Here is a 13,639-nt window from a genome sequence, read left to right on the forward strand (position 1 = left end):
GGGGTATCTTGACCTGGCCAGGGCATTCGATACAACACCCCACTCAGGTATTGTTGACAAGATCCCTGATGTAGGCATAAACCACTAAATAACTCACTGGATTGTTGGCTGGCTTACAGACAGGACCCAAGAAATCAGTATCGGTGAGACTACCATCACCGAGAGACTGGTCACAGGAGAGTACCCCAGGGATCCATGCTAGGCCTGCTTCTGTTTGCATCTACTTCTCAGAACATACCCTGTCCTACAATGACCATCTAAAGGCTCTGTATCTGTATTTGGTCTCCTACAGACTGCTGAGAGGGGATTTTTGCCTGGCTTACACTGCTTCCTCAGACCCAGCCCTAACAGATCTATTGCATATGTGCAAAGCAAACAGCACCAGAAACACTAGATCCAAGGATCTGAACTTCACTTGTGACATGAACAGAACATACTGGAGAGACAGATATGTGTCCCAAAGGATCTCTGCTCTATGGAATAGGCTCCTTATCCATGTAGAACACGGTTCATCCCTGACCCTATTCAAACAAAATCTTGACAATTGTAAATTTACCCCTGGCCTGGCATCCATGTCCCTTATGGACAGAGGCCATCAGTAAGAATAATATTATCCTAACACCCCCCTAAAAAAATCCCTTAATTACCTCCCTACTAACATGCCTCCCCCCATATATATGCCCATTGATACTTGAGATGCAAATGGGTTAGGGTGCACGGCTAGGCTTTTAAGGGCCCTGCTGGTCATTTACCTAGTAACAACCTATGAACCTAACAAGAGCAACCTATTGCTAAAATTTTACTATGTATAGATACAGTAATTGTCTGGGGCCACAGGCATTAACCTCACGTATCTGCTCAATGGAATCCAGTGCACAACCACTACACCAATGGCAGAACACAAACATATGATACATACCTATGGTAGTTCATCAGTAGCTATTTGTTCAGACAGTAAGTCATTCAAAACCAACGACAGCAGCTTATTTCTCAAGTTTTTTTTTTTTAATGTGAGAGGAAAGTCTCTCACAATACCCACAAAAGGACCTCCAGTGCCCAAGACTTATTACATATCAGCTCTTAAGTTAGTGGGACCTCAGGAAAATGAGCAAACTACTAATGCAGTGATTTCATTCAAGTAAGAGCAAATAAATGAGCATTTTTGCTGTCATGAAGCTTGTAGACATATTTTTTCCCTGCATCATACAACTTTGAGTGTAACATTGTGTTTCCTAACAAGATATTGTCTTGTGAGATAGTGAAGGCTTTACAGAAGCATAGAAAATCCACTACTAGAAAATCTTGTTTGTCTAATGGAAGAGATTTTTCCCATTGTGTCTGGCTAATTGATTCTTCCTCAGGTACATTTCCCAAATGCTCTTTATTATCTTTCCAATGTGCTTGTTAAATAATTGCCATCCCTTCTGTTTAGACTCATTATTCATACTTGTCAACTTGCCTGCCTGCATATCTTCATTAAAATCTGTACAGTCCACAGATACACCATGCGACAGGCCAACACTGGAAAAAGTACAAATTTATTTCAAAACTGAGCGCTTTCGTCTGCTTATAACACAATACTTCATCAAAGCTCAATTACATGCACAAACACATAATGCTTAAATAGTATCATTTAAAACTGTCATGTGATCCTTACCCAACCAATGCAGAATAACGAACTTAAACACCAACCCCTTAATTATTTATAATTTCCACAAATCGATCTAAAAATGCTTACTGTAAAACAATACACTTATAAAAATAATAATCGTAGAAATAGTTACTAAAAATAGTAAGCACATTATATAGCAGCATACAATGATTTAACCTTAAGAATACTACTTATGGAGACATGTTCATTAAGTCCTGGGAATATGGTGGCATTAAATTTTACAAATGTAAAGCCTTTACTCAGCAAGTCAGCACAATCAATGCCAAGATCGCAATCTGTAAAATTATAAATAAAAAAGTCACCAGCAGAGTTATTAATGATTAGGAACTTCCTCTGTTCAATACATGTCATCTCCTGGCATTCCTCCTGCGGCCTCGGCTTCCATTCCGGTCATTCGGAAAACAGTATTATGCTCCCTATTGTGGATGTCGCTGGTGTGACAAGGACCTGTTTCTCAACCGTTCCCACCTCCTCATAGACACTGGCTCTAAAGGGAATGTCTCTTCATGTTGATTGACATTCAAGGCAGCTCCTCCCTCTTCCTCTTCCATATAGTTGTTGATAGAGCCGAAGTTACAACTGCCCACAGGGGTGGGATAAGCATGCCCCTCTTTATAATTATTCACGTCCCTCTTTAATTTGTTAGACTGTCTTCCCATTATATCACCAACGATTTTATCTATGTTCCCAAAAATCTGGTTACATTGTACATGATGAAATTCAAAAGCTAAGTCAGTCCTGACAGTATTATGTATTTCAGTGGCCTCTGCTGTAAGTTGTTCTGTTTGCCGTGTATTGTGTTTTGTCAACACCTCCAAATACTCAAAACCCTGCTGGTCAAACAGTTCCAAAAGGTCTTTATGTAAAGACGAATCTTTAATTAGACTTGTAGGGTATTTGTATGCCCTCAAACCCTTTGGCACAATACAAAGCCGCATACACTCCTTAAAACAGGAGTTCTCTAATTGCAGTTTGCGGCATTTCAGTAATACTTGTTCCAACATTTTAATATGTCTTGCTACATCTACATTTGCACCACTCCCAGTTTCCGTATACATATCAAATTCAAGTGGCTTACCTATCCATTCCCTTGCTGAAATACCTGACTGGTTAAGGGGATGTCCAATGCCACCAGAATTAATGTCAGTTGCTGAAGAAGTAGAGCATTGTCCTGGATATAATGTCATCCACACTTTCTTGAGACTGCCGAATAGGGGTGTGTGTCCCTAAAGTTCTGTTTTGCTGACTGAGCTGTTGTATTAGTTGAGTAAGCAATCCAGTGCTGTTGACAACCCGTTCCAAAACAGTTTTATCACTTCTTCCTGCATTACCATCGATAGTGTATCAAAAAACCGACAAACACCCAAAACTAAGAACCAGGGACCAAGCACCAACATGCAGTCCACAAATACACCATGCAACAGACAGGAAAAAGTATAAATTTATTTAAAAACTGAATGCTTTGGTCTGCTTATAACACAAAACTTCATCAGAGTTCAATTACATACACAAACACATAATGCTTAAATAGTATCATTTAAAATGTCATGTGATCATTACCCAATCAATGCAGAATAATGAACTTAAACATCAACCCCCTAATTAACTACATATCATTTCCACAAATCGATCTAAAAATGCTTACTGTAAAACAATACACTTATAACAATACTAAAAAATAATAATTTAGAAATAGTTACCAAAAATAGTAAACACATTATATAGCAGCATACAACAATTTAACCTTAAGAATACTACTTATGGAGACATGTTCATTAATTCCTGGGAATACGGTGGCATTAAGTTTTAATTGCCACCACAACTCACAAATCTCTACTGTTTCCTCCCAGGGCCCCCCCTTATCCTTCTGCACCTTTTCTAGCACAAAAAAATGAAAACTGTGTTCAGTATTAGCAGAAATATGCTTAGTATTTTTATGTGTATTGGTCCCTGGTTCTTAGTTTTGAGTGTTCATTAGTATCTGTCTTGTCCTGTTGTGAAAACTTCTTTTTCCTAATGGGGACCTTAATTTTGTCCCAACTTCAGGCTCTTTATTCAGCTTCTTTAAAAGTCTTGTCTTGAAAGGCATTCATTTTCTTAACATGGTCAGATGGAGTTGAAGTCACAAACCCTTATGTGTTCTGAACCTTACATCTTTTAACAGTAATAGGATATTCCTCATTTTCTTTTGGCTGTTCAGTCTTAAATTACTCAGTTTGTGTTTATTTGAGCATGGCTGTTCAATGTCAAATGCATTGGGTTATATTTGTTTGCTTACTACATTTTGTTAACATTAGATCTGTAGCACATGGAGCACCATGGTTATGCTTCAAAAATAGGAAACTGACAAGATTTTCTGATGTCAGAAAGGTGCCTAACAAGTTTTTGTTAAGCACCCCTAAAAGTTTTTAATATTGGATCTTACACTAGAAATTAACTTCAGATAGTGTCAGTTGGAAAGAACAGTGCCAGAAGTACAACAGCTTTAAAAGCTGTGAGATACATCACTCTGACAAGCTTATAAACAAAATGTGAGGCAGAATGAAGTGCGCAACAGCTGAAAGCCATTCATTTTCCAGAGGGACATTTCATTTCTGCCTGTTGTCTGTTTTGCAGTGCTAAGTGTGTAACTGGTTTTCAAAGGCTCTGGAACCAGAACTAAACTTGCAGTGTTTAGTAAAGGCGTGAACAGAGGACCAAATAGCTGCTTCCAGAATACAGTGGATATAAAAAGTGTACACACCCCTGTTAAAATGCCATATTTTTGTGATATAAAAAAATGAGACCACAATAAATCATTTCAAATGTTTTCCCACCTTTAATGTGACCTATATATATTGTTGGGTTTGTGATTAGTTTTTGAAGCCATGCAGATTAATACTTGTTATGGGGGAATTTGCAGTGATGGATTGACAAATAGCTGTAAACCTGTCCAACACCATCCCTTTGTAAAACACGTAATAAGGATTCATATCCATGGACATGCAGTTCCCTGCTTTCTCTACAGCTATGTGGGCATCCTGAGGTAATACATTAATTTACTCATGTATACTGGCAACCACCTAGTTCTCTAACAAATGGATATGGTATATGAGAGATGTAGCTGGAAGGAAGGCTGTCATGTATAAGCACCTGTAATACCAAACAGGTTGTCAGTAACAGGCAAACTACACCCATCTCACTTAGTAATGACAATGCATACACACCCACATATGCTGAGGTTTTTAAATATATAGTGGATATAAAAAGTGTACACACCCCTGTTAAAATGCCAGGTTTTTGTGATATAAAATAATGAAACCGCAATAAATCATTTCAAAACTTTTCCCACCTTTAATGTGACCTATAACCTGTACAATTCAATTGAAAAACAAACAAATCTGTTAGGGGAATAATATAAAAAAAAAATGTACAATAAGCTGGTTGCGTAAGTATGCACACGTTTAAACTAATACTTTGTTGAAACAGCTTTTGATTTAATCACAGCATTCAGGCTTTTTGGGTATGCACCTGCCATCAATTAAAGAGACTCTGATTTACCCCAAATAAAGTTCAGATGTAGATCAAGAATCCACCTCTTTTCAAAATACAGCAGAAGTTGCCATTGCTCTAGTGGAGTGAGCCATGACACTCTGAAGAGGATTTTTGCCATAGTTAGAGTAGTAGAATTGAATATCATATGACAACCATCTAGAAATTTATTTATTTATTTATTTTACGTTTGTTTACTGGGGATGTCTAACTGGGCCAGTGGCTCTTTTTCAGCGGAGGCCCGGGGAGAAAAGCTCCATTACAAAAACACATTACAAACAATACAAAGAATCTATAACAATCAATAATATATGACTTTGGTAAATATAGGTAGTAAATAGTTTATACATAAACAATAAACATTGAGAGAGTAATATAAAGTGAAAAAAGAAAGCTAAACAAATAAACTAGCATGAAATAGCTTGTGACATCATAGAGAAATGATTGATCAGTAGATCAGTATCATGGTATTGGTGGTAAATATTTATAAGATACATGTATGGTATATGAACAAGAATATGGCTGCTATTGTTAATTGTTCCAAACAGTGATAACTAATGCAATATTGAGGTGAAGTACAAGAAGGAGGGAATATGATGAAACTGTAGGAAGACTGAGATAGGGAGATAAAAATAGGAGCAGTAGCGAGCTTGAGATAGGTAGAGAGAAATTGGAATTCCATGAGTGAAGGGATAGTTTAGATGTTAGAATTTAGTAAGGGAAGAGATATTGTGGTTGTAAGAACAAGGAAGGACAGACTGATCAGCCTGGATTAGGGCAGGAGCAAAGCCATTGTTTGGTTAGGTGTTCCTAAAGCAGTAGTTTAAATCTGGATGTGTTTTGCTGGAATTTAGTATTGTTTGAGGCACGGAATTCCAGGACTTAGATATTTGGTGGGAAAGTGGCAGCGGTTAGCGTTGCAACCTCACAGCAAGAGGTTCTCCGGTTCAATCCTCGGCTGGTGTGCCTTTTGTGTGGAGTCTGCATGTCCTCCCTGTGGTTGCGTGGGTTTTCTCTGAGTACTTTGGTTTCCTCCCACATCCCAAAGACATGCTGTAGGTGGATTGGACACTCTAATTCGCCCTAGGAGTGAGTGCGTGTGTGTATGTGTGTGCCGAAAGAAGAAGAAGATATTTGGTGAGAGAATACAGTTCCTGTAAGAATTATTACTTTGAGTAGTAGTTATATTGAATAGTCAGGTCTACCAAAATATTATTAGTGCTAGTAGTCTGCCCTTCTTACAGGACCTGTACCACTCCAGAGTCATGAAAAGGGCATGGAAGATCATCACTGACCCTTCACATCCAGGCCATCATCTTTTTTAACTATTATCATCAGCCAGGCATTATAGATTAATACGCACCAAAACAAGCAGATATAAGAACATTTTTTTTTCACAGGCCATCAAGTTCATAAACTGATAACTCAGCTTATTAGGTTGGGGTATTTATTCTTTTTCCCAAGTCTTCGAGGATTCTGCAGTTTTATTTACATATTGTTAATACTGCGAAATGAACCTCCGGTAAACCACCACGACAAGAATTCCAGTGCGAAGCAGCAGATAAAAAATGACAGTTTTATTGAGCTGTGGTTAAAACAAAATAAAATTATCTAAAAGTCCTTTCAAAATCGATAAGCACTTTCGGCATCTAGCCTTCTTCAGATCGTAAAGTTTTTAGGACTAATACTTGCATTTTTATAAAAAAAAAAAAGGATAGCCAATTCAGAGTTTATTTCAGTATTTCTTGCACTGAGTTGCACTTTGCACCTTATATGTATATGTATATGTATATTTACTTTTTTGTCTTGTTCTAAATAGTTGCATTTATGTCAGTTGTCTTGTTCTTAATAGTTGTATGTATGTCATTTATGTAATTCGTACTTGGAGAGTCACTGAAACTGGAATGAAATTCCTTGTATGCATGCATACTTGGTCACTAAATGTGATTCTGATTCTGAGTTTGTTGCAGGATCTTAGTGGCCTGCCGTTTGAGTAAGGCTGCACTAAGCTCTTGAGTGCTGGATAGTTATCTGGATCATGGAAGATGGAATGAATGAAAGTTAGTTAGTTGAGGGATAGGAGCTTGGGTAGTTCAATCCAATTTAGTTTATGAAGTGCTGTGCAGTGATGTGATCTGTAAGGCAGGTTAGTATCGAATCTTGTGATTTTTGTTATAGCAGGACTCCAGTTTGTTTACATCTGATTTTCTGAGATTAGTGAATATTTGTTTAGGTACTGGCTGACCTTTGTTTTTACCATGATATGGAACAAAAAGTTGATTTAACTTCCTCAAATCATTAATTTTGTCTAAGTAATATCTTAGTTGTCTATGGACATCCATGATATTAAGAATTCTTTCTCCTCTGTTTTTTAGGGTCAGGGTAGAAAACAGAGAATTGGATAGTCTTGTTGAGAGTAAATTCAGAGATAACATTAGACATAAAAGAAGAGTTAGTTCTGAGACACACTCTGCCTTTGTCAAAAATTCAAAATGGCTGGGTAGGCATAAAGGCCTATAATTGAGATATCCCTGTAGCAGAAATCAGAGATATCAGCAGAACAGTCTTCCAGGTAAGAAACTACAAAGAAGAACTGACTATAGGTTCATATGGAGTTAATTTCTCCAAAGTTAAATTCATATCCCAGGAAGGAGTCACTATTTTTCTTGACGGCCTGATATGCAAATCCCCCTTTGAAATTTGTTTAACTTTTAATAAGGAATAACGATAGGGATCCAGTGGCAGACAATATGAAATGACCGAAAGGTATACCTTAGCTGAAGTGTATGCTAGGCATGAATTGAGCAATTCACACAGGTACTGGAGACCAGGAGTACCCTCATTATAGATGGGTTATTTCCTCAGTTTTAGCACCAACTAGAATTTGTTTTTCATTTGGCTAAGTAAGATTTTCTGGTAACAATTTTTTGCCTCATTTAATGCATGTTCTCAGAAAAGGGTGCCTAAAAGGGATCAAAAGTTTATCGTATACTCTGTTTAGACTGTGATTTTAAATGCTCAGATTAATCAAGTATCCATTTTTCTGTTTGAGGAGGCCCACTTTGTGAGGAAGTTTTTGGTAATTGTCCCTGGCCAGTTGCATGAGAAAGGTGAATAAGTGTTGTTTGAGTCAAAAGGGAGTCACCAGTAACATCTTTGAGATGTCCTTCCTGATCTTCTGTAGGACTTTGAAATTAGAGGAAAGAGAGGGTGTAAAGGGACATTCCCATCCATGGATTGAAACTGCAGCTATACTCCAGGTCCTTTTGCAAGGTGTCCTGGAAAAGAACTGTTTCAGTTGTCTGTTTATAATAGATGCAAACATATGTATTTGAGGGGTTCCCCACTGGTGAATTATGTATAGGAAGACCTCTGGGTGCAGCATCCACTTGTTAGAGTGTGTCCTAGATCTGCTGAAAGAGTCTACCGCAGTATTCTGCTCCAGTGGAATGTACTTTGGATGTAGGGTTATGTTGTGATGAATTGCTATGTAAATAAACTCTCAGTTCTTGGCACAACAAAATGGCAGCAAGCAGCAACACGCAGCCAAGGACAACAAATAATGTGAAAGTCATCTTTTATTAATATGAAAGCTCCACAAATAATTATATTATATTATAATTATATATTTTGTTGTCCCAAAAACTGTGAGAGGTTATTTGTATTGCTTTGGTGGCACAGCTGTTCCATTTTCATCATTTTTGATGACTTGCTATGTCCCAGACAGTCATGGTTAGTTTGAAAGGGGAGTAAGGTCTTGTTTCCCTTTGATAGAGTGATTGCATAAATGGATTCAGTCATCCACTGTTGTGTCGAGAACCCCACACAGCATTACTTTCTGTCTTTAATGCTTAAAATGACCTCCATATAGCAGCTGTTTAAAAAGTAAAGATAGGGTGCTTATTAAATGCTGTTTTATTCTTCTTGAAGAGACTTTCACATGTACCACTGTCTACTGTCTAACAGTATTCATTTCCTTTTAGCCCAGCAGAAACCATGATTTTGTGCATGTGTGAACCTGTCTTTCTTTCCTTTTTTTCTGTTTGAAAATACAGGCAGAGATTGCAGTTATTAAAGTACAAATTGCTACAACAAAGGAAGCAATTGCAGATCAGGTTACTTTATTATCAAAGGAACACGATGTTCATAATAAACTCCAAAAAGAAATAGAGGTAAGCTGCTAAGTAGAAATTGTTTTACTTCTATAATTTCTGTTATTTATGTGTCTGATATTGCAAGTACATCCTAACTGCTGCATATAGCAGATTTTTTTTATCACCTTTATCACCTATCTACCCTGCTTATTTCACTTTTTTCTAAAGCCCTCTCCTTCCACCTACTCTCATCCAAACTACCCTTACCTTTCATATCTCCACTGATTGTTTTCCTTGGATCCACTCCCTCAGAGGGTTAACCCGCTCCGTTCGCCCTGCGGGCTCACTTCGCTCCCCTACCCTACCCCCAAATTCCACCCACCCCGGTGTCTCCACCCTTATACTTGCCTTGCCACACCCCCTAGTATCTTACCACCTATCACAATACTGACTCATTTCACACTTCCAAACCTATCTAGCACCATCCACACCTCCCCCCCTCAACACTCCCTCCAAACACCACACCCATTTTACTACTTCCAGCACTATGAAACCTAATACTTTAATTTACCTTAACATACTGTGTTCATTCACATTCCTAAATTTCCTGGTTATATCTTACACTCTTACCTACTATGAAAACCTAAGTCTGTCAGACTCCCTTACATCATCAAAGCAAACTAACCCTACTCTCCTCCCAACCTCAATACCATATCCTACCCTGTCATCATCATCCCCATACCTTCCTCCCCAGTTTCACCGAATAAACCACAACAAATACTACAAAACCAGAAGGCTCTACCTCACCTACTCAAAATACGCAGAAAGATTTCCCTCCCCTCTCCTGCTCCTACTGGTTCATGGGGACATACATCCCAACCCTGGCCCTAACAACTCCTTTCCACTTACCCCCACTGACCAAAATACTAAAGCCATGAAATCCCCTTTTTCGCCCAACTCTCTTACAGTTGCTCACCTAAATATTCGTAGTATAACAAATAAAATTACCCAGCTCCATGCCCTAATTGACTTCTACTCATTTGACATCCTCTGCCTAACAGAAACCTGGCTTAAACCAGCAATCAAAGACAATGAAATTACCCCACCTGGTTACAGTATCCTAAGACTCGATCGACCAAACAAAAAAGGTGGGGGAGTTGCCATACTTTATAAATCTGAATTACAAATTAGCCTGATAGACTACCGACCTCCCTCTCCTACAAATGCTGAACTCCTTTGCTCCAAACTTCAGATTAATAAGAACAAAGCAATGTATATTATGTGTTGCTACATCCCTCCCGGGAAAAATATAAATACACTTGAAAATATCCTTAGCTGGCTCTCTTCTACTATTCCACAAGAAATTATCTTCTTAGGTGATCTCAATATTGACTGGAACTCCTGCTGTTCCACTAAACCCACCTCTCTCATAAACCTCTACATGTTCCAACAAATCATAAACTTCCCTACAAGAATACATAAACCTACCAAGAAGCAGAGTATTCTTGATTGGATACTTGTTAATAACAATCCCCATGCATATAAAACAGGTATACTCCCTGCAGTCAGTATATCGAACTATACGCAGTAAGAAAAACTTTAGCCTTCCCAACTTCCTCCTAGAACTTAAAACTTGCAACTGGGCACCTCTCAAAGACCTTCCTCTCGAAGAGGCAGTCACTTATTTCAATAATAAATTCCTCCAAATTCTGGACAGCCATGCCCCATCTCGCCAAATTAAAATAAGGTCCAAAGCAGCTCCATGGCTTTCCAAAGAAACCAAGCAAAAAATGATACTAAGAAACAAACTTTGGGCAAAATGGAGAACCACAAAAAACCCCACTGACCACCAACATTTCAAACACCTTAGAAATACCACAAAGAAACTTATACTCCTTGACAAAAAAAACTTCAACTTTAAATTTCAACAAAACCCCCAACAGAACCCTCAAAAATTTTGGTCTGGAATCAAGAAACTCCTATACCCTGGAAACTCCAAAACACCCACCCCTGCCAACCTAACTCAGACCCCTCCTAATAAAATTGCTGACATCATAAATAACTTCTTCTCAGAAACAGTCACCTCTCTTGCCAACACCTTAACTCCACCAACAACCCTTGAACTCAACCCTCCTAATAATAAAATACCCTCTTTAAAGTTGAACACAGTATCCACAGCCTTCATTCACAACCAACTCCAAAAACTTAAACCTTGTACCCCCTCAGCAGACAAACTGCCAGCAGAGTATCTGCAGCTAGCTGCTAAGGTACTAGCATTCCCAGTCTCCATCTTAATAAACATAACCATAACCGAATCCACTATTCCATCTCTCTGGAAAATCTCCCATATCATCCCCTTACATAAAGGGGGAAATACAACTGAACTTTCAAACTACCGTCCTATTGCCCTACTCTCTCCTCTAGCTAAAATCATGGAACGATGTGTCCACCAACAACTTCTAGAACACCTTCTCCATAATAACCTACTTGCTGACTCACAGCACGGCTTTAGACCATTCCATAGTACCACCACTCCCCTTCTCTCCTTTACAGACACCATCAACAAAAATCGCAACAATAATCTATATTCATCTGCATTATTTCTTGACCTCTCAAAAGCATTCGATATGGTAAATCACCATCTCCTGATTGATATGCTTAAATCCCTTTCTCTTGACACAATGGCTATTCTGTGGTTCAACTCCTACCTGTCAAATAGACAACAAGCAGTACTCTGGGATAGTCATTTATCCTCTCAGCTCCCAGTCTCCATTGGAGTCCCACAAGGCTCTATTCTAGGTCCCCTCCTCTTCTCCATCTTTATTAATAATCTGAATACCTCCCTCCCATCCTCCACTTGCATTCAGTATGCAGATGACTCTACACTCATCTGCACTGCAATGTCTCCTGCTGAACTACATTCATGTACCCAAAATGTTTTTACTGCAGCAGAAAATTGGTTCAAACACATCTGTCTCCTCCTTAATCCTAAAAAGACTAAGTTACTATTGATTACTCCAACTTATAAGTCCATCCCAATTTCCTTTACTATTGTCTCTAACAATGGCACAATTATATCACCCGACAGCACTACAAAACTCCTTGGTGTGATAATAGATAATCAACTAAACTTTGATGCTCACATCAATTTAACTATAAAAACAGTTAACAAAAAAATAGGTGCACTCTATAGACTTAAACAATTTCTCACACCAGAGACTAGGATATCTTTAGCTCAAACACATCTCATCTCAACACTACTGTATGCCTCTCCAACCTTTATTAACCTATCAAAAACAAACCTATCAAAACTAGCCTCATCCTACCACAACATTGTCAGGTTTGCTACAGGTGCCCCATATCGGACTCATCATTGCTTAAATCTCAGACAGCTAGGTTGGCTTGAACTGCAAAATCTCATTCTACTTCAACAACTGACTATTACCCACAGGATACTCCACTTCCTTCTAATGCACCTATTCTTAGTACTCTTATTTCCCCCTATAAAAATCTCTCTAACCTACGCTCAGCTAATAAACTTCTAGTAGCCACATGTAAATCTCAGAACAAAGCAGGTGACTCCCTGTTCTCAAATGCTGTGGGTACACACTGGAACAAGCTCACTAGTGAACTTACTACCTTGACCTCAACACCCCTCTTCAAGAAACATTTAAAGACCCACCTCAAATCACATTGGCTCTGCCCTTGCTCTTCCCCTGACTGACTCTCATTCTCTACTTCCACATCTTTCCACCTCTTTTCCAAACACCTCTATCTGCACTGTACAAACCCATCATATAGATAAGTAGCACTTCTCCTTCTCTCACTCTGCCTTGTCTCCATCTAGTTGATACCACTCCTCCCACCACTTCAATTTCTTTTTTCCCTTGACTCTTTTCAGCTTATGACTTCTTCTTTCTTATGATTTTACCTCCTATTACAACTACTTACTTTGCTTATGTTTTACCCCCTATCACCTCTAAGATGCTAAAAAAAAAAAAAAAAAAAAAAAAAAGTGTGTTTTTGTTACACTAATTGCTTTTCTGTTGTTCTGTATTATAATTAGTTACTAACTCCTGCTTAGTAGTTTTAGTTAAACTCTTGTATATATTTTTTTTCTTAAGTTTGTTACCATAGACTGTTACAGTGGAGCTTTTCTCCTCGGGCCTCTACTGAAAATGGACATGTATCCAGTTAGACTAGCCCGGTCAACAAATGTAAAATAAATAAATAATTTTTTTTTTTTTAATATTTGAGAAATGTGGGTTTGTGACTGACTCACTAATTTGTTCTTAATGTATATCTATGTCTCAAATATTGATGTGGCTCACCCAGCAGAATT

General features: G+C 38.3%; 1 protein-coding gene across 1 annotated transcript in view; it reads left to right on the plus strand.

Annotated features, from left to right (window-relative positions):
* The window catches only part of CCDC122 (coiled-coil domain containing 122), a 313,032-nt gene that overhangs the window by 55,074 nt on the left and 244,319 nt on the right, over window positions 1-13,639 (plus strand). The window contains exon 4 of the mRNA XM_044072048.1: window positions 9,259-9,375. Coding sequence (XP_043927983.1) covers window positions 9,259-9,375 — 117 coding nt within the window. The remainder of the gene's footprint in view (window positions 1-9,258; window positions 9,376-13,639) is intronic.

Source organism: Protopterus annectens, chromosome 5.part0 (assembly GCF_019279795.1).
Source record: "Protopterus annectens isolate FY-2018-M chromosome 5.part0, PAN1.0, whole genome shotgun sequence".
NCBI lineage: Eukaryota > Metazoa > Chordata > Ceratodontiformes > Protopteridae > Protopterus > Protopterus annectens.